Source organism: Apaloderma vittatum, unplaced genomic scaffold, assembly GCF_000703405.1.
Source record: "Apaloderma vittatum isolate BGI_N311 unplaced genomic scaffold, ASM70340v1 scaffold2804, whole genome shotgun sequence".
NCBI classification, from domain to species: Eukaryota; Metazoa; Chordata; class Aves; order Trogoniformes; family Trogonidae; genus Apaloderma; species Apaloderma vittatum.
In genome coordinates, this window is record NW_009713103.1 from 181,560 (window position 1) to 203,716 (window position 22,157).

At 42.2% G+C, this 22,157-nt stretch overlaps 2 protein-coding genes across 3 annotated transcripts in view; one reads left to right on the forward strand and one right to left on the reverse strand.

The window, feature by feature from the left end:
* Positions 1 to 16,006, forward strand: part of LNX1 (ligand of numb-protein X 1, E3 ubiquitin protein ligase) — a 69,219-nt gene extending 53,213 nt beyond the window's left edge. For both annotated transcript variants that reach the window (XM_009868232.1, XM_009868234.1), the window contains exons 7-10: positions 5,976 to 6,153; positions 8,028 to 8,256; positions 14,426 to 14,584; positions 15,317 to 16,006. In XM_009868232.1, coding sequence (XP_009866534.1) covers positions 5,976 to 6,153; positions 8,028 to 8,256; positions 14,426 to 14,584; positions 15,317 to 15,452 — 702 coding nt within the window. In that variant the 3' untranslated portion in view covers positions 15,453 to 16,006. The remainder of the gene's footprint in view (positions 1 to 5,975; positions 6,154 to 8,027; positions 8,257 to 14,425; positions 14,585 to 15,316) is intronic.
* A 905-nt stretch (positions 16,007 to 16,911) lies between these two features.
* Positions 16,912 to 22,157, reverse strand: part of FIP1L1 (factor interacting with PAPOLA and CPSF1) — a gene marked incomplete at its 5' end in the record, with an annotated part of 42,425 nt that continues 37,179 nt past the window's right edge. Inside the window, 2 exons of the mRNA XM_009868235.1 lie at positions 16,912 to 17,234; positions 18,035 to 18,172. Of these exons, the coding sequence (XP_009866537.1) occupies positions 17,087 to 17,234; positions 18,035 to 18,172 (286 nt within the window). The remainder of the gene's footprint in view (positions 17,235 to 18,034; positions 18,173 to 22,157) is intronic.

The following is a 22,157-nucleotide window of genomic DNA, read 5'->3' on the forward strand; positions in this document are numbered from 1 at the left end:
ACCCACGTGGTTTCTCTGCTGTCTGTGGGACAGGGGACTGGGAGGGCAGCTAAAATGTTTTAGTGTCTCATTGGGATGTTACCTTTGGTTTCTGTCGCCAAAAGAAGCGCGTCTTATTTTGCAACGGAAACATAAAAGTGTGCCCCTCGTTATTTGTATACTGCTTCTGCATGGGGTGGGGAAGGAAGGAGAAGGTGAGGGGAAGTGGTGGAGCAGGGGGCTTGACGTGCACACAGCAGCCTGGCTGTGACCATGGACCTCACCGGTGGTGCAAGCCAGCATGGGGCAGTGAGCTCCAACAAAAATAAGAGGCTTATCTGGAGTTTCTCCATCTGGAGCAAAGTCTTCAGGCAAAAAGCTTTCATGCACTGGCCCGAGAGATTCTCATAAGCTGCTCGAAAATTACTGTAATTATTAGTCTGTCGATCGGTTCTTAAGATACCCGTGCTCTGACCCGGCTGGCAGTTCAGCAGCAGACGGCAACTGTGGTCTCCACAGCTGCTGCGAGCATGATGACTTTCTATGGAGCTTTGGACCCAAAATTTGTTAGTTTTGCTCTGGCAGCACCTGGTGCTCACTTGGGACAAGTGCTGTGAGGGCTGGCAATGCCCAGCACAGCTGGACCTGACCCAGGGCCACATGACACAGAGCAATCATTTTGCCCGGATATGGCTTCATCCCTCTGTCCCCAGGCTGTGTCTCCAGCTGCTCCTCTGTTACGTGTGTTCAGTGCGTTTAGGCTTGCAATATGCTCTATGCATAAGGCAGAGAGACTCTTATTGCCAAATATATGAGATTTTGAAGTCAAAACCAATGCAGCAAGAGGTTTGAAGACACCTTTTCTGAGTATACTCAACGTTATTCTTTGTCCTTATAGAGAGAATAAATTACGTTCTTGCAGGAGTTGAATTTCTGTATTTCCGTAAATTTAAAGTCACGTGCCTGGCTAATTTACATTAATCTCTCTGTGTTGCTACTAATGCAAACCCTTGTGAGCTTCCCTTGCTACCCATGCCAGGGGTGCATCAGAGAGGTGGACAGGCAAGGCTGGTTTAAATCCATCCTGCCTGATGGGCAGCCAGATGTGTCCTTAAAGGGACCTTTGGGCTGAACCAGCTGTCAGATTGGGTGCACAGCTGTCAGCCAGGAGAGAAGCCTGGCTCTGCATTTTAAAAACACTTAAAGATACCCTTTTTTTTTCAGTTTTTCTTTTTTAAAAAACCTACATTATTCAGTGGGTTTATATGCAAAAAAAAAAAAAAGTATACTAATGTCTATTTATCTATTTTTAGTTTTTCTTTTCCATGAAGTCACAATCACAGTCCATGTTAGGTGAGACTGGATCAGCAGGAGTTAAACCAGAGAGCAGACTCATGTTTGGTATCTACCACCCAGTAGCAAATAGTGCCCAACTAATCGTGCATCTGCAAGGCATTACTTTCTAATGAAGTAATGATTTCCTTAGGGAGATATGTGTAGGATAGCAATTAACTTGTGTAGCTACTGTATGGTTTCTAGTGAAGCTCCAGGCACCTGCTAACTCTACCATGTTGATCTGATTAATTGATACCACATGGGATTATCTGAGAACATGACTTGTCTTCCATAAACTGCCCTAGATCCTCATTTTCTCTTCCTGTGCGTAGAGGTGTTAGATGGGAATTCTTGGTAAATCCAAGATTAATTTGTGTAGCTGTGAGATTGAAGGGCCAATGTTGACTTTGCAACAGTCCTTTAAAGACTAATCATAGAATGGTTTGGGTTGGAAGGAATGTTAAAAATCATCCAGTTCCAACCCCTCTTGCATGGGCAGGGACACCTTACACTAGACCAAGGTTGCTCAAAGCCCCATCCAGCCTGGCCTTGAACTCTCCTAGGGAGTAGGCATAAATAACTTCTCTGGACAACCTGTTCCAGTGTCTCACCACCCCCACAGTAAAGAATTTCCTCCTAATATCAGGTCTAAACCCTACCCTCTTTCAGTTTGAAACCATTACCCCTCATCCTCTCACTATCCAACCTTGTTGGATAGGTCACAGCTTTTAGAGGGTTTTCCAGTTTGCCACTAGAGATGGGTGCTACATAAGCACATGTGGGTGTGCTGCTGTAGGCTTCTGTCCAGTGCCACTATCTGGGCACTTTCCAGGGAAGATCACAGCCAAAAAAGAGAATATTCTGAGCAGTTCCTGTCTCCCTTCAGCTTTATGTGTGTGCAGTGGAAGACTTGTATCAGAGAAAATGCTCTGGCAATAGATCAGGAGATCAGTACAGCCAGTGGATATGATAAGCTTCAGGCACTGTGGGCTTTTGGTCTGATACAATCATTACTGGAGTGTTACTTGCCCTTTTATACAGTATGAGTGTGTCAGTTTGAATTTCTCAGGCTTTTTTTGCTGAAGGTTTAGTTGAATATTATTTGCAACTCAAGATCATTAAACTCTAGGCTTTGGCAGACTTAAAATGCTATTTGTTTTTAAAAAGACGTACATGCTCCTGCTCAAAACCAAAGCAAGGCTTGTTGGCTGGACTCTACTGTCAAGGAGATTTTCCTATGTTTGATGAGTCTGCTACCTGCTCTCATGAGTGGGATTATTTTATTACCCATGATTGATAAAGAGATTGCTAACTGACTTGAATTCTGATTAATTTTAAGCTGTTTTTTGCCCCCTGAGCTTACTGTAGGAGGAGAATGTGTAGCAGGGAATGCTCTCTTTGAGGGGAAGCAGCTCTCACGGTAGAGCACATGTGTAAACGTGGGCTGAAGTCTCCTCGCAAGTCTTGGCTGTTCTCAGCACCAAGAATTAACTCTAGCTTCCAGCAGCCGTCTTGCTCATTCGACGGCTCAGGAACCACTTTTAGCCAAGTTGTTGCCCTCGTGACAGCCTGCCTTCATCAGGAAAACACGAGGAGGCAGCGGCTCTCTTTCAGGTGGATGCCAATGGCAATCAGCCACACGGCCAACAAGGCACTGGAGAAAGAGGACAATGGTCTGTAGTGACTACGTCCTTCTCTGGTGATGCCGGGTGTGTGGCACACCTGGAGATCTGTCCTTCACAGGCTCTCACTGAGCCGCTTTTCTGTGTGTGAAGATACGGGAGGCACAGCCCAAACTGTTCTGGCTGCTGCCTGGATTCAGAAGGGAGATGTGAGGAACGTTTTCTTGTGCAGCTGAGGTTGTTAAGCTGGGCTGTAACGCATAAACAGGCCAGATTCGATTTCTTTGAAGTCAGAGGGAGCTTTGCCATTAATTAAATAGCACTTGTTTTTATTTGGAACTCTTTTCTTACTCCATTTTAACGCATTGTCTAGTACTTAAAACAAATCCGTCACCCTGTTTCTTGAGCGGGTGATGTTTTCTCACTGTGCGAGCAGGTTAGCCTTCAGGTGCAGTATATTTTCCAAACAGACACAGCTATGCCTTTTGCCTGCAAGACACGTGTCACGGCTTTGATGCTGTGACAATCTGCAGCAAATGTTTATTTTCCAGTAAATACACAGAAAAGAAAAAAAAATTTAAAAAAGGATGAGATGAACTGCTATGTTTTTCTTCTCCTGACCTCCAAGGTCATTTCAAAATGACAGAAAAGAACAATTGTTTAGAAGAGAATGCATTGAAATGCAGACACTGATAAACACTGCCTTTTAACTAGGTTACTCATTATCAATTGTACCTCCAAGAAATTTCTACTTGTGTTTACGAAGAAAGGCTTTACTTTCCTTTCATCACTGCCTTTGCCTCGGCCGAGGCGCCCCAATTGCTTTCTATCTGCAACCATGTAAAACATGACATGTAGAAGAGTAGCTTCAAAGGCAAACTTGTCCTACATGGTTGGAGTGCACACGTACCAGTACTTTTATGATTCTTCATCGAAATGTAACAGGGCAATTTGTTACTGAGCACTGCTTTGAAATCTGTTTCTCTTTGTGATGATTCCTCAAAAACAGAATATTTCCTGTTTTATCAGCTAATTTGTTTTTTTTTTCTGAGATATGATGGACACTGCATAAGTAACTGGACTCTGAACACTCAGAGCTGCAAGTCTCTTGAAAATTTCATGTTTTGCTGCAAAATTTCAGATTATGTTTCTGTGAAAATTAGTAGTGCGTCTTTCCCACGCACCTCAGAGAGTGGCCTTTTCCTGATGGAAAAGCCATTCTTCTCCAAGGGAAAAAGGAAAATGTTTTTGCACAAACATGGGTGAAACATTAAGTTTAGTTAGCCCAAAGATGGAACTACAATTAAAACATTTACAACTTAAAGACAAAGGTGGAAGGTTAAAATTATCTGGACTAAAGCATTTAAATTTTTTTTTAAAGGAAGTGTTGTAAAACCCTCAGCAATTTTTAGGTTCATTGACAAGCCAAAGGCACAATTACTTTCACAAAGTGCCTGTGCTCTGTGTGGATCAGATGTGAGATGTCCAGACCATGGTATCAGTCTGTTTTTTGCCCTGGTGACTACAAGAAGACCTTGTCCACTGAGCTCTTTAGGTTTTTTTTGTTCCTGGAGCTCTGTGGCAGCTACTGTTCCTCTGCTCAAGCATCTAGAGATCTTTTGCTAAGCTGGGTTTCATTGCTGATGTTGCATCACAGAAAGCCTGATGCAGAGTTGGGTCAAACAAATATTCTTTTAAAAAAACCTCACAAAATGGAGACAGAGCTTGCCCTGCTACCTTAAGAACTTCTTGCCACTGTCTTCTTTCATCTATCCATCCGTCCGTCCATCATTTCAGGAGCAGCCATGGACTCACCTGCTCCACTTTCTGAGCTGCTGGCCCAGGAATCAAGGCAGGATGTCTTTGTAGCATCTCAGATTTTTAAGAAGAGATTAATATGGCATTAAATTAGTTTTGCAGATTATTTTTGCATATTATAAATGTGAGGTCAGACTTGTAAATGAGAAGGTTGAGGGGGGTTTTAATATATATTTGAAATGTATTTAGCAGCATGCTATTTTATCTACGTACGAGCCTGGAAAGGATGGTGCTGTTCCTACAAGAGGGGCTGGGACCTTCAGGAGTTGATGCTAGAAGCACAGCTATTAATGTTTAAATCGAGTTTTTCTGAAGAAGCATCCTTCTCTCTCAAACTCTCTCTTCTGTTAAGCGCTAGATGCATTTTCAGTTTCACTGAAGCTTGTGTTGCCTCTCCATCCCCAGGTTGTCTGTAGGTTTGTTTTACTCTCACTCATACATGAGTTATTGCATGACCAGCGGCGTGTATGTAACATTTCCCATTCAGAGAGTGGAATAAGGTGGTAACTGTCCTCAGACAGTACATGTGACTGTCCCAAAGTGACATTTTAAGCACAAGCACTAGAAAGAGCCCTCTGGAAGCTGTTGGCTCTTCCCTCTATAAGTGTCCTTCTGTTTTCCTGAACAGAAACACATATTCTTCAAGTGTATTCCCACCAGTAATTTATACAAGACCATAGAAATCTGGAAGAGCAAATGAAGTGTGTGTCTTCTAATCTGTCCCCAAGGATTTTATTCTTTAATCCAGGTGGACCATTTTTCATTGACTATATAGATGACATTCACACTGCAAGCAGCAAGATAAGGACTATGACCTGACAGTCAAAGAAGTTACGACCACTGGTGAAACTAATATATATTTAAAAAAAAAAAGAAAGAAAAAAGGAAAAAAGAAGGAAAAAAACCAAAGCAGCTTCCTTATTTACATTTCAAAGACCTGCTTTATTTCATTTCAAACTCTCAGCACTAAACCACTTCTGATCTGGGCAGGAGCAGTGCCTGACTTTAATAAAGCAGGGATTATCTTGGAGGTGGCTCTAACTCTGCAGATGCCTAAGCCCTGGAGAGAGTCACGCCTGCCATCTGGCCAGGCGTGGCAAGCGGCTGTGAAGTGCTTTGGTATTCCCTCAACAAATACCCATTTCGGTAAAAAACTCTGAAGGTGTCAGGAAAGTCCTCCATACCCACTGTGTTTTGTCGTTGCTCTTTTCTTCATCACAGAGTGCCCTTCACGCCGTCACCTGTCACGAGAAGGTGGTGGCTGTCCGGAAAGATCACACAGAATCGCTGGGAATGACTGTGGCAGGCGGAGCATCTAACCGGGAATGGGATTTGCCTATCTACGTGATAAGTGTTGAACCTGGAGGAGTTATCAGCAGAGACAGCAGGATAAAAACAGGTAAAAAGAGGAGTTCTTTAAAGCTTGCTTTAATTCAAAGGCTTCCTTTGAAAAAACGGAGGGATAGGGGAGGAGCAGCACACCGTGACATGTTCAGTCACCTCGTAGATTTTGGGATGCGTCAGATCGGAGGCTCTCAAGTTAGCTGCTAGAAAAGGTCTAATACCCAGCAGTAACCATCTCTGTGGAGTGGGATGTAGGCATATTCTGGCAGGAAAAAAAAATAAGCTGTTTTTCACAGGAAAATGAGCTTGCACCACTATCTCGTAACTACTGAAATCTTCATTGTGCAGCCGTCGTGGTTTTTAATGTAAATTTTTGTGCTTGTTTGTCATGTCATTCGTGGCTTTGAAAGAAGTACTAATGAGCAGAATTCCCATCATATATGAAGCAATGTTAGTGCCTTGTGGCTCAGTATCATGTCTAGAAATGTTCCTTTGTAACTCCATTCGGCTCTTGATGTGACAAAGTGATAAAATTAATAGCTTCTCCCCCTCTGCATGAATACCCTTTGGCAGTAAGAGAGGGAGCACACTTTATCAGTGGGTTTTGCATGAATACATAGGCCGTAGCAGAGTGGTGAAACTCTCAGTTTTCAGGATGTTACATCTCCAAGAGCCAAGTACCTCAGTACCCTGCATCCAGCAACCACACAGCTTCCCATTCCCTTGCCCTTCATCCCCTGCACTCAGCTTCAGCCCAGTCACTTCCCAGAAGCTATGAGGGAAGTGAAGGCACCCAAAAGTGGGGCAAGATAGCTGCTGCCCAGCTGGGCCCCACAAGCCTGGGTCACAGCGCCTGGCACCAGGGTGTGTGGGAAACTCCCCTTCGTGGGAGCTGCGGCTGCCCCTCAAAACTCACGTTAAGAACAGGACAACGGGAGCAAACCAGCAGTTTTCTTCTTTCCTCCTGCTGGGAAATGACTGCGTCTCAGTGGGATACATTTTCCAAAAAAATATTCATTTTGAGGCAGCATGGAATATTCAGCCTAGTTAATTTGATAAAATTAGAAACAAATGAATACGTGATGTTATAACAGCGCCTTAAGCCTCCACAGTTTAGAGCAGCTGTTGGGCTGTTGTCTGTCTCATCGAGGCAGACCACAAAAAGAGGGTGATGTTCACGTCGTGCTGCCTGGGCTGGCCTGCACACGGGCCAAGCACAGAGGGCACCCAGGAAAAAGCTCTGGTGTTGGAGCATGTTACAGAGGGGCGCAGAGCACCTGGCGCCATGACCGCTTGCATGGCATTAACCATGTCTTCTTTCTTCTCCTTGTAGTAATTGAGGTCATCTTTGCATTTTTCTCTGAAGCTGCTGTGCCTACATTATAAATAAGGCATGCAGAAAGATGTTTTGGCTTGCAGCCATTCAAACGGGCATTAACATTAAAATAATAATACGTTATTCCACTCAGTAAACTTTACAAAGAGCCAACTGGAGCGGCATCCTTGGCTTAGGGAGCGCTGGGAGAAAACCACCTTTGCACTTTTAGGTTTCAAGGTTTTTCAGGTCGAGTACAAAAGTTGTTAGCTGCGAGTGGGCTTTGGAGACCTGGATTAGCATCAGGTGCCCGTACCAAAGCTCCTTGGTACAGCAGGACCCCAGCTGTGCCATTTGGCTCCAGGTGCAGGACGTAACATGACAAAGCCTCCGTCCAGCCTGGTGATGCTCCTCTGTACAGGGATCTAGCCCCTTCCCTCATGCCTGTGGAATGTTTACTAGCATATGCTTCACATGCATGTTAAATGACAGGATTAATGAACAGCCTCATCAGGCAGCAAGTTCTTGCCTGTGGCTTTGACTCGCTTGTACATGGGGGTGGGGATCTGGGAAACTCTTGCAAGGTTGTTTATCATCCATTTTATCGGTCTCAGGTGACATCCTCCTGAATGTGAATGGAATTGACCTGACAGGGGTCAGCCGGAGCGAGGCCGTCGCCCTGCTGAAAAACACCAACTCGTCGGTGGTGCTCAAAGCCCTGGAGATGAGAGCATGTGAAGCCCAGGAGGAGCGGGGCTGCTTGCCTTTCCCGGAGGCCACGCAGGCAATTTCGGAAAGCAGCGAGTGGTCACCTTCCTGGGTCATGTGGCTGGGGCTGCCACGGTAAGTCCACAGATTGCATCCTCTGGCTGAAGGGGAGTGGGAGGAAAGATTTGTATTTTCTGGCAATTCTTTCTTTTGGCTTGATTCATTGCACTGACATCTTAATTAAATCCAGGCTCTGTCGCAGACTTGATTCTGAATACCTCTCTTTTGTAAATGGGTATATGTACATGGAAAAATAGACACACAGATCCCCTTGCAAAGGAGGAAAGGATCCTGAACTGTTCCAATCTTGAAAATACATAGGAAAATCTTGCAGGGATACAGGAGTTTGCTGAGCTGAGCTGTGGGCTTGACCACCCTGCAGAAGGCAGAGCTGCCTCTCCTGCAGCTCTCAAGCTGGACAGACCTTCCCCTTAGCCAAATCCAGCTGAATTGTTTGACTTTGCCCAGATGTTGCAAAGTGTGTGCAGTTGGCCAGTATCTCTGAATCACCTCTTTTAACCCCACCTCCGAGTGAGAGAAGTCTATTTGTCATACACAGGAAGCAGCTGTGATGTCATTTCAGTTAACTTCTCTTAAACACACTTGGTGTGCAGGGTACATACTTGCAGCTTCAGCACCATTTTGTAAGGTATTAAATGAGGACATGTTGTGAACCTGTGAATGTGTGAAGCTAGCGTCATACAGTTGAAACTGGTATTCAGTTTCAAGGCATTAAGTTACTTTTGCCCATACTCCTAGCCCTGGCAACAGTTCAGCGTGTCTCCTTTTACAGGAGGGCATGAAAAGATAGTCTGTGGAACAGGTGAGCTTTTCGTTTAAGCATAGTTTCAGGGGTCTTCTTTTCCCAGTCTTGCATAGCAGGTTAGATGCTTTCCCTCCTTCTGGCTTGAGCTGTTTTGAGCTCATTCACCTTGCAGGAAGGTCTGCTGAGGGCCAGATGTGTTTTGGGGCTTGGTCTGAGGCTAATGACTGTGTAACGTGCTGAAGCATTGCAAGAGCAGCAGGCAGGCTGTGTGTCTGTCAGCCACAGATGAAACGTGGGTTCCTCCTCGTGTGGAGAGGACTGCATTTTTACTGCTACGAAAGCAAAGCAGTAAAAAGAAAAGCAGTAAATGGATGGCCCACAACTGGCTACCCCAGGCAAAGGTAAATTTTCTCACCCTGTCTCCCTGCAGACAGGGAGGTCCTCATTCCTGCTTACTGCTTCTGCACCCCTGAGCTTGACTGATCAAGCATTGTGAAGGCACTGGAGCGTGGTTAATTCTCCCAGCAGAGTCAGCAAGCAGACTAGAGGCATTATGGGTGCAGCAATCTGCAATGCTTACTGGTGCCTTCAATCACCATCCATTGCTAGATGGACTGAGAAATTTGCACCCCACCTCTACCTGCCCTGAGCCCGCCTTCATTGGGCTGTATAGAAAACCTGAGCTGCCTGGTCATCATCTACTTACAGCTGTTTGAAGTCCCCATGTCCTCAGTGAGGTGACAGGGATGAAGGACAGAGCTCCACAGCACTGTAGGCTTGCATCCAGGGTTCACATCAGTCAGTTCCACTTTTTTATTTGGGAAGAAAAGGTGTTTTTCCCATTTTAAAAGAAGTCTCTAAGCGCACTCTATTCCCCCCTCTTCCTCCCAAGGCTGTGTGTGTGAAAGCATTCGCACCCATCTGGTCTGAAGGAAAATCAGCCCCAGTGTGGGCAAGGCTGAAGACAGGCGTTCATTGTAACTCTGGCCCCAGCTGTGACACCATGCACAGAGCACAGCGCAGCCCTTCTCCACCAAAGAAAAGTAGGGAATTAGTATGCTGAGCTGGTACGCTGCACTGAACATCAGGGACAGGGACCAGCAGTGATTAGATGTGACAGTAACCAAGGCACACCACACCTTTATGGGTAGCTCGTTAGTTGAGTATAGGTGTGTGCAAGGAACAGGTTTGCTCAGACCCTTCAGCCTTCCCCAGCATGTTTACCCTCTTACTCTTGCACCGATTCTCCAGGGCCCATGCTAGACATCCTGAAGTTCTTCAACAATTTGTCTCACTAGGATGTGTCACATTAACTCATTTTGCCCCAGGCAGAGCATTTAACTTTTCTCTATCTGGCTTTTTCTTTGCTTTCTGCAAGAATCAGGTCCCACTAGATCTCAAGGTATTGCCAGTAGTCTCATGACGCTTTTTGTGCTGTCTGAGAAAATTACTCTCCAAACAGACATCTGACAGGTCTGCCTTGGTAAAGGTGTCTGATGTGCAACTATGAGGCAAGATGGTGAAGATTCACCTCCCTTAATTAAAACCATTCACTAGAAGGACTGCTCCAAGATATATGAGTCTAAGAACATTTGGTACAGCTGAGGGAAAAGTAGAAATATCAAAATCATGATTATACAGGGTCATGCAAGGTACTTGGGATGATGGGCAGGACATAAGAAGAACTGAAGAAATGGAAAAGACAGTAAAATTGATAGGCCAGGAACAGGCACAATTAGAAAAGAGGTAGCTGGATGGTGGGTTCTTTAAGTTCTGTTGAGAAGGGAAAGATGTGACTCTAGACAAGCCATGGCAGTGCAGGGCAATTATCTGTTCACAGCAAGCAAGGTGGGGAGTTGGCAGGGAGGTTGGATTAAATGATCTCTAAGGTCCCTTCCAGCCTAGGCCATTCTATGATTCTAGGATTCTATGATTCAGGGGCAGCCTGACATTGCGATTTAGTGTGGGCTGCTCAGGCTCAGAAAACTGAAAGTCTTTCATTCTGTGTTCCAAAAACCCAGAGCTTTGATAAAATCCTGTGAAAGATGGTCCTGTGAGATGTGCTAGAGGATGTCTGCAGACCTCTGTCCCTGACTGAGGAAGTAGAAAACAGGCTAATGGGTTAATAAGGGTTACATGACTAGAAGTACTTTCCTCACTTTTGAAGCTGGTGCACTACAAATGCCTTGTTCTCCATATTAGCACAGAACTTGCCTCTTTAGAGGAACTGCATACGTGTTGCAGAGATGGGCACAGAAAAAAAACCACAAATATTGAACAGTAGGAATTATACTATTTTTTCTGCATTAAGTCAGAAGCAGCAGAATCAGACAGGTTATCTGACTTCCCGCACTAAAGCTCAAAGCCTTAGGAAAGCTGTCTTGCATAACTGTAACATTAGCAAATCTCACTTATGTTTCGGCCCTTTCCTTGTGGGATATTAAAATTGGCTTTGGTCACTTTTACATGGCTTTATAATACATAAACAACTCCTCTGTTCTTTCTGTAGTGCAATCCAATATGTGGCAGTTATAAAATAGACGCATATGTGCATCTTACGTCTGTCAAAACTTGGCCTGCGTGCGAGGGGAGGGGCTGGGTGTTGGGAGGAAACGGTTATGCAGGACCTTAAGCATTCTCTCCCCCTCCAAAGACTTATTTCAGGGTAACTAATTTGTTTGTTGCTGAGGAAGACAGGTCTCCTTTATTGTTGGAGGGAAATGTTGTTGTGAAGTATGCACAAAGGAAATAATGTGGAGCAGATGGTGAAAAGCGTTTCCCCAGCCTCATGATGTTTCTTCTGCTCTTGCTTGTTTTCCTGCTCTCCTTTCTTTGCTCTCTCTCACATTTCCTTCCCACAGCTAGCACTTAAAAGTACTTTATAGATCATCTTGTCATAACATTTACAAACATTAGTACTTCACACGCGTGCTTTTCTTCATCTGCAAAGTGAGATGAGAAAGACAGGAGGTGGCCAAAGTTATTCTGCAAACCAAGGGTAGAACTGGGTGTAAAACGTGGAATTAGGACAGAAATTCCCCCAAATTGACTCCACTCAGGCTGCAGGGCTCTGATGGGGGCAATTCTCAAATATTACTGTACTTTACTGCCACTTGTCTACTGTACCAGGGCAGGGGAAGGGAATTATGCTTTTCATAGCTCTTATTGCTGAAGTCCTCCTGAAGTCAGGCTCGTTTTCATTTCCAGAGCATGAGGCTACTCACACTTTGAGTAAAGCGGCAGGTAACTGTCTGTTTAACTACTTGAAAATAGGTGTTTTAAAATTCCTTGTGCCTTAGTAACTGATGCTTAGTTGTAGTATCTTATGATAGGTCCCTGTGCCTAGACTACTGTTTAAACTCCTCAAATCCTGAATCTGAGGCAAGTTCACAAATCAATTACTCCTTGTCCTCAGCTTTTCCAGTATTTACAGAGGCCGAAGAATCTCTTCCAAGGCAGATGGTAGTTCTCCTTGGACCTGTTGCAGCTTAGCGGGTTATAGCGGTTTAACTGTGTCAAAACACCCAGACTTGGTGCCTTTGTTACTGCAGAGAAATAATCTACTCAAATACATTAAGCATCTTCGGATGATGCAAGTATTTACTTAATTTTCTCTTTGTGGCACTTCCTAGCTTGTCTTTATTACTACACAGCCGCAAACAGACCCAAACAAATTAACCCCCTCTGGGCTGCTCTTTGCTCAGGCAGAGCTGGCATTGCTTCTTATGGTTTTAACTTTTCAGAGCAAGTGGTATCCTCGTGATACTTAGCTAGCTACTCCCACAATGGGGATAAGAAAACATCACTTTAAAGGTGTAAACACCACGCAGCCACTCCTATTCTACCAAGAGTCAATCTCTTGCTATGGCCAGTGTGATGGGTTGGAGCCAGCCTGCACGAAGCACCGCGAAGCACTCTCTTGTCCCAGCAGGACAAGAGAAAAATAGGAGGAGCAAGAAAACTAACGGGTCAAAACAAAGACAGGGAAACCACTCGTCCATTACTGTTGCAGGCAAAACAGACCTAGCTCGAGGAACTTAAAACATTTAATTACCAATTTGGACATTGGGAACCATAGATGATAAACATGTAGACGCTTTGGGAAAACTCCTATCCTCCCCTTTTCCCATATTCAGCTTCACTCCAACACCTCTCCTCCTGCCTTCCTGGTCTCCACTGTCTTGTCACAGCAGGTTACATCCTGTCCTGGCGGTGAGGCAAAATGCAGCACAAGGGGTTTGGAGCCAGGACAGAGTAGTTGCTCTCTGCTGCTCCGTGCTTCCCACGTGTTTCCTCTGCTCTGGCAGAGAGAACAATCCTAACACTAGTAATGCCATGTCTATTTTACTTAACTTTGATAGCAAATACATATTTATGCTTTCTAGGCTGACGGAGATGGTGCAACTGCACCTTAGAGACTGTATGCACAGCATGTATGTAAGCCTTGTTTGCCTTCACTGTGGTTTCTTCTTGTGTCTTTACCCAACCAGCTATTTCTTTTCTATGGCATTAGGATCTAGCTGATCACCTTTCAGTTTCAGCAATGTCCTTAAGGCAGTGAGCACAGCACCAGGCAGCAAGGACCCCTGCCCCCAAAAAATCAACACTAGGTAATAGGGCTAACAGCTGAATCCCAGCATTGCTTGGTCATGACCTTGATAAGTACCATCAAACATAGAGGTTTAAGTGATTTTGCACATTGAAGAAGTCCACAGATGGTGAAGTAATAATGCCTGGCTGCTGAGGAGAGAAGCAAATGTCACCTGTTTCCCACATTAGCAGCCTGTGAATTCTTGTGCAAATATTATATACCTACCATTCTGGCAGCAGGTGAATATTTGTAGGTCCTGCAGGACTAATCTAGCATTACTATAACATCCTGCTGTGAAACACAGCAAAAGCATTATTTGGCAACTTTTTAAAAAAAAGCTAGACATATTGGTCTTTAAGATAAAGTTGCTTAATCTCCTACAGATATAACAGCCATTTCTTGGAAACCTAGAGTCTCTGAGTAGAGGTTGTTAACGCTTGCTGTAGACCAACCTATAATTTCAGATTTGGAATAGCAAAAGGATTTTCAGGCTCTTCCATCATTCCTGGGTACACTGCTAATAATGACTGTTACAAGTACTAAGGACAGAAATCTGTTGCTCTGTAACTAACAGTATTTTTTTTTTTCCCTGCTTGGGTAAAAAGAGAAACAAAGCAGGAATTGAAATTGATGTACTCAGAGCAACAGGCAAAGTGTAAGAGTCTAATAAGCTTACTACTCTCGTTTCCCCCTAGTCCTTGTTTCAGCTTTGACAAGTATCATAAAATATATTCAAAAGATGAACAGAGGGAGAAGCAGTTTTCTGTTCTTACTGTAAAATCTTGTGACAATCATTATAGCAAGGACAAGCTTATCTTCTCGTCATTAATGATTCATCAGAATCTTAAGTTAACTCTAAGACTTTTAATTAGACTGGCTTGTTTCAGGTATTTGTACAGCTGCAAAGAAATTGTATTACGAAGAAACACATCTGGAAGTCTTGGCTTCAGCATCGTAGGAGGTTATGAAGAACATACTGGGAACAAACCATTCTTTATAAAATCCATTGTTGGGGGAACACCAGCATATAACGATGGCAGAATTAGGTAATGACCACTATCTAATGAAAAGTAGCATTTAAGGAAGTCTTTCATGTACTTCATTTGTGTGGTGGTTTGTTGGGTTTTTTTTAAACAGTTTTTTTCATGAAGACAATGGCAGGGCAGGGGAGGGAAAATAGGACTCATTGATATAGCACTAATTCTGACAGATCTGGAAATGTAAGCGTCCAGAGCTTTAACAGATTTACCTTCATAGCAGAATGTTTCCAGATGTCTAGCTATCACTATGTTATATGAATAAAGATAATGTTATATGTTATAAATATGTTACTCATATGTTATATGAATAAAGGTAAGTTAGTTACTACTGGGGTAGTACCATGAATGCCAGCACAGAGCTTTCTCAGATTACCAGCTCAGAAAAAATGGGACCAGCCAAAAACCTTCCCTGAGAACATCGATGCAATTTAAGAGTAAGTGAGGAATTCTGGAGCAAATTTAAATCAGTTAAGAAGTCTTAAAACATAGTTTGTTCAGAACACATTTTGAAAGAACTGTATCATACTTTCTTTCAATTATGTCTAATTAAAGTTGTAAGGGAAAAAAAAATGAAGTATTTTCACCTGCTTTATTCCCTTATCCATAAACAGCAGAGAAATAGCAACACTCATTTCTACCTCTCCCAGCTTAAGGACATGAATTGGCAACTGCAAATGTTTAAGATAAGAAGCCGTCTTGTTTAATTTTTCTCTCTTATTTGTCTTTGTTTCTTTTCAGGTGTGGTGACATCCTCCTTGCTGTCAACGGCAGGAACACATCAGGAATGATGCATGCCTGCTTGGCAAGGATGCTCAAAGAACTGAAAGGAAAAATTACTCTCACAATTGCATCCTGGCCTGGCACTTTTTTATAGAACAAGTCTTCATGGAGAGTATGACAAGCAATTTAACACAGAAAAGAAATAGGAACATCAGTCTTTGCTTTTTTGGGTGGGTCAAGTAAGGAAAAAGGTTTGTGAAATTTCAACCTGCATGTCAAGAAAAGGCAAGTTTAGGAAAAGCAGGGACCCCTGTCAGAAAAGCACTTTAGAGTGATTTAAGCTACAGACTTAAGTCTTTCCTTCCCTGTGTTCTTAAGATTTTTTTTGGGTTTTTTATATATGTGTATATATTTAATGCATAATAATAATAATAATAATGAAATTTAGGAAGCAGCAGCTCCTGCACACCCACTTCATTTTGATTTACAAAAAGAAATTCTTAAATAACTTCTGAAAAATTTATTGCAATTGTTCTAGTTGCAAAAATCAGGTGAAGGTTTTTATCCAACACACTAATAGCACTTTGATTGTGTGTACCTTTTCATGGTCAGCATGAAGCTGATATTTTCAAGACTTTCAAGTACTGTTTGTTAGTCTGTAAAACTGTGAATTAAATTTCTAAATAATTAAAAATAAACTGTAACTGTGTACTTGTACAGACATTATTTTCATCCAAACCCAAATAACCTAGTTTCCCTGGTATGTTTTGATAACTACTATTAAAATACAGGATTTTTTTTTACAGAGCGTTATTGTTTTTTAAGGAACTACACTGCATCCTGCTAATAGTGTCACGTAAGCGTTCTAAACAGCCCCCTGACAGGGCACTACAATTTTTGCAGGAACGCCATGCCAGTCACATTTGATACTGTTCTGGATGGAGTAAATCTGAACGTGAAGACAATCTCGCACTTTTCTTAGTATAGTTCTTTGCCTTCCTCCCCAAATTACTCGTATTCCAATGTCTTATTTTTTTCCCCTCACAAGCCAGCAATGGGCAGAGGATACATTTGTTAATCTCTACCATGTTAAAGACAGCTGTTCCCCGAGAACAAAGACTAAAATGAACTTTCTCTTAAGCCACTGAAAAGCAGCAGGGATGATTATCCAGCTTAATTCTCTCTTATGCACCCACACAACCCAGACATAATTACCAAGTGTACGATCACCACACTCGGCATTACATCAGACTAAGAACAATCAGCACCTTTCCTAGTTTCCCTCGTTTTGGGGTGGGATTTTTTTTTTGTTTCACCTTAGTACAAGGTTCCTGAAGTCTCTAACTCCCGCCTGTCCTTGTAGTAGAGGATGACCTTTTCAACCATGAAGTCCCAAAGCTATAAACCCGCACTGTTCCAGATGTTGGTATGTAATAATGTGGATGCACACTGTTCCTAAAGTCAGTAAAAGAATGACCTTCCCCCTGGCTTATGAAAAAAAAGGAGACAGTTTAATACAAAGAACTTAAGCCCTACGTCCATTGTAAGAGCATAAGCCTCTAGCTGTAAGTTGTTTTCTCACTGTTTCTTAAAAGACAAAGTCAGTGAAGGCATCTTAACATGAAAAATCCATTTTTTTTATTTTTGAAAAAACAAAGTAACCTTTGATTTCAAACTAACAGAACAAGATCAAGAGCAAATTATTTTAATACCCAGAAAAATAACAAGATTTATAGTAATCTATTTCTGGCACTAATATATATGCAAGTAGGCAAAAATCACACAAGCCTATTCCACAGGGGCAGCTTCAGTGTTCTCCTGCTCGGGAGCAGGTTCACTGCTGGCTTCTTTTCCTTCTTTGCTTCTTTTGGATTTTTTGTGTTTGTGCCTTCTGTGGCTGTCCCCTTCTTCACTGTCATGACGACGTCTGCTGTTACTGCACAGAGAGAGAGAAAAAAATACCTCAAACAATGGCATGACATTTCAGGCCACATGTAATTAGAAAGTAGTAAAAAAATCAGCCTCTGTATTCATATTTGAAAACTGGCACCTGCTTCTGGTTCCAACCCATATACTATTTGGATGTCAGTGCCAAGCTGAATTTTTCATGGATTGGTGTCATACACCCACTCATCCTGTACTTTTTGTTGGGAAAGTGGAATTATTTTCACATTTGTAACCCATATTCTAATAGCAATACTTTTAATAATGTCATGTCCCTACTGGCATCCCTTAATGGTTTAACATTCTTGTTGACCCTGTTTGCTGGACTTCCTTAACCTTTATTTCCAATTTAAAAAGGATTAAACAATTTTAGTTGAGAGGTGTCCCTGCCCATGACAGGGAGGTTGGATTAAATGATGTCTAAGGTCCTTTCCAGCCTAGGCCATTCTATGATTCTATGAATTAAATTTCTATCAAGTGACCACCAGGGTTATTTTACTGACTAAGAGTTGTTTAATGCTGCTGAATGTCAGCTTCACTCCACCTCTTTCTGACCCACCATTTTAACCATTCTTCCCCACTAGCTAAGACTGTCACATGAAGTTACCGAGGGCCAACATGGCTTTTTGTCTGTCCACGTTTTCTAGGGCAGACCTGTTCCAAGTAGTACATCTAAGTGTTTACAGTCCTTCCACAAAACTCCAGTTTGTTTGGGGTTCTTTTAAAAGTTTACTTAATTTTTTTAAACTGGTCAAGTCTTTCGTATCCTATTAAAAAAAACAAAACCCAAACCTTCGAGATGACTTGTGTCTAGTGTCTTCTTTCTCTCTGTGTCTCCTGTCTCTGTGTCGGTCTTCTTTCTCTCTACTTGTCCTGTGGCGGTCATAGCCTCTTTCTGCATAGTCTCTGTATCTGTATCGCTCTTCATCACTGATTAAAAAAGAAGGCATTTTCAGGAGAGTAACGCAGTATATGTACACTAAAAAAAAGAAATTGTTACACACTCTCTCAAGATAAATGACAGAAAAAATTCTTACTGTTGCTTCCAGGTTTCTAAACAAGATCCACAACGTACGCTAAAAGGACATTAAAGCTCTTCACCTTACACACTAGACTTCTGTGGTTAATGCAATTTTGAAAAACAAAAATAGAAGGCAAAAAGAATACAACAGTGTCACATTAAGTTTGTACAGGAGTTATCAAACAGTCAGCTTAAATCTGTATCTAGCTGCAAACAAAGCACAAGCCTACGTAAACTTTAGTAATGGTTTCAGATGTGTGTGTGTATAATGCTCAACACTTACCAGCACTTTCTGACTATTACACCATCTGGGTAAATAAAATTAAATTTTAGTACAGTTGATCTATTTCCTTACATCATCTTCAAGAAAGGAAAAGCTAAGTGCAAAGAGACCAACAGTAAAATATATTCAACGTTTTGGGTTGCTTTTAAAATTAATTTCTCTCCTGTGCCAATGCTGTCTCTACTTCCACTCCTCTCTTGGATTACGAGTGCTGCCCTGCCACGATGCTGACTGAGCATAAATACAACAGGCTATACTGAATTTCAAAGCTTTACTTAAGAACGCATTTTCGTATTTTGAAATGATGAAAAGGGCAGTTCTAAGAGGCTAGAGAAACTTTAACAAAAGATGAGAGGAATATCTATAGCTAGCCAACACCACTCAACTGCTACATTAGCATAGCTTAAAAAGGCATGCTCATTTTATCGTTTCTCTACCAAGGAAATCCTACCCAGATACAATGTCCGGTATTATTTAATAAGAAGACTTCAATACAAATTAACTTACTGTAACTATTTATACATCACATGAAGTCTTTGTAACCATAGTTTGGAAAAACAAAGGTGCAATGTGACCAGGCTTTCTGAGGCAGTAATTAAAACAGGTAACAGTTTAGATACTACTACACTGACAAATGTGAAGGGTTTCATGCTTTCCGTCCTTATCAACATTTACCATAAAAGAAAGTCAGTTCCTGAGGTCTCATGATCAAACAGATCATGCAAAGAGAACAGCTCAAGCCTAAAGAAACGTCTGATGTCCTGGAGCAGTGAGCATTTAGAACAAAAACAATTTTATCTGCCATAACTCAGATGCTGTGGCCACTTCTCAAGTGAAGATATTACATTAGCGATTATTACAGCTAAGCACAAAAAGTCAAGAGCAAAAAGGGGGAATGCCTGAAGCACCTGTCTTTCTACAAAACTGTATGATTATATCATGAAGCAAGTTTCAAAAATTAGCAACTTAAGACACTGTAGAAAAGCAAACACCTGCAGAAAATCCTGTTTTCCTAGGGTACGCTGAAAATATACACCCATCAAAAATCAGAAAAACTACAGCTATTACTAAAGAACAGAAAGTTATGATTTGCCACCAAGTACTGCGACTGCATTGATTAGTACATATATTGTAACATTTACAAGATTTTCTAATGTACTTGTAACTACAGATGCAAGAGTAAGCTTATCAAATCTTGCACAGTATGTTTAATCATAAAATCACAGAACAGTTTCGGCTGGAAGATACCTTGAGGATCATCAAGTCTAACCTTTTCCTGGCACTATCAACACCACTAAACCATGTCCTGCAACGCAACATCTACCCTTCTCTTAAACAGCTCCAGGGATGGCAACTCAACCGCCTCCCCGGGCAGCCTGTTCCAGTGGCTGACAACCCTCTCAGTAAAGAAATTCTTCCTAATATCCAACCTGAATCTCCCCTGGCGCAACTTAAGGCCATTTCCCCTTGTCCTATCACTCTCCACTAGGGAGAACAGACCAACCCCCGCCTCGCTACAACCTCCTTTCAGGTAGTTGTAGAGAGCGATGAGGTCTCCCCTCAGTCTCCCCTTCTCCAGGCTGAACAGCCCCAGATCAATTTGTGACAGATCACAGAATCGCAGACTGGCTGAGGTTGGAAGGCATGACTGCAGGTCACCTGGCCCAAACCGCTGCTGAAACAGGGCCACCAGGAGCACATCCAGACAGCTTCTGCGTATCTCCAAGGATGGAGACTCCACAACCTCTCTGCCAGTCACCCTCACAGGCATCATGCCGCTCTCACTTCTCTTAAGTGTTGTTCCCCTCTTAAGGAAAAAAAAATCCCACAAAATTCGACTGCATTAAACATTTCTTCTAAAGACTATGTTATATCATCTAACATGTCTCTCCTACATGAAAACTCTACAACAGAGACACATCAACTTACTTATAAAAAATGAAGGCAGCACAGCCACAGAATACTAATTCTGACCATGCTATTCCACAATTAAAGGCAACCTAGGTTGTAGTCTGGGTGAGAAAATAAATTCGCTTGCTTCACTGAGATGTCCAAAACTCAGACACATAAACTAAAGCAGGTGAGGATGGGGGAAAGGGTGGAAAAAAAAATTCTGAAATCTCAAGTCCTAAGGCTTTAACCCCTTTTTAACTGTATCAATCATTTATTATTGTTTTACCCTCAAGTTTCTCGTCTACTGTCAGAGAAAGGAAGGAAATGTAATGGAGACATTTATAATCCAAGTTGCTTTCTACTGTGCATTTACTCTCACCGGAAACTTAACTTAAGGCTTCAGGAAAAGGGATAAAACCAAAAAACAGAAGAGTTTTCTTATCAAATGTCACAGAAAGATGAAGGTTGATATCAACTGCTAGTTTCTAGGACAAGTCATACCACAGAGAAGACTAGCTCAGCTTACATAGTAGTTAGTTTTGCGATTCCAAATGATGGTCTTCATTTGATCTACGTTTGAAGTGTGCCTCAACCTGGTGTTTAATAAAGCAACACCATAAAGACAGCCTGTGCTTAGTGAAGTCTTGTTATAAAGCTCAGTTTTGGAATATTTTTTTTAAAAAGTGTAAAAAATTGAAATTAGGTTCCAAAATCTATCAAAAGTTACAAATTACAGGTAAAAACTGATTTGAAAATCAACTGAGAAATTTTGTTAGATGTGGTATTCCTCCACTAAAACATCTTTAAAGGGCCACTAGTCATCACAATTTTAGGGGCCTTACATTTCTGCAGGCTTGCAGGGATAGGAAAAGGTAGAACCAATTCAACTACCGTTTACTTCAAATACTCGGTATTACTTCCCAGAACTAACATTTTGATAATCAGTATCTAATTTAAAATTTGAACGTCTAACACTGCCTTCTGATGAGCTTGCCATAAGAAATCAGATGGCGGCTACTTGTAAACTTATAACTTTGTTTGAAAGCCAAGATCCAAAATCTTCAACCTTAACCCACACTCCGCATCTGCTGTTACAAAATTATTTCAAAACACTCTAGAAAAGGTTAAAATTATTATTGATCCTCCTTTTTAAACCTTATTTTGACAAACTACTACGGAATCGTGACAGCTGGTCTGAAAATAAATACCCTTTCTGTAAGTAACGCCAACTCCAGTGTATGTTGGGAGCTTTCAGGAAGAGGAAGAAATTCCAGGTACCCAGTGTGTTACACCAATGATCTCCTTCGCATGTTGTATCTGCGCTTATGTTACAGAAACCAAAGCCTTCCAGGGACAGCCTTACGATCTATGACCTGGCAAAGCAGCCCCAAAACAATCCACAAAATCTTTGTTCTCTACACCTTTAGCTCCTTTTTCAAAACAGACTACAAGCTATTAACTTTACAAATCAGGAGACATCACTTTGGTAGACATGTCTAACTTCTCATATTTGTATTTAGAAAACTTTCCCATGTACTTAAAAATGCCTCCACCAAGAATCACAGAAGGATTTAGGCTTGAAAAGATTGTGGAGGTCACTTGTGCAAACTCCTCCTCTGGTCTGGTCAGATTTCTCAGAGTCTAGTTCGGTCAAAGTTTGAGGATCTCCAAGGCCAGAGATGATGCAATTTCTCTCCACAACCTGTCTTACCTCTTGA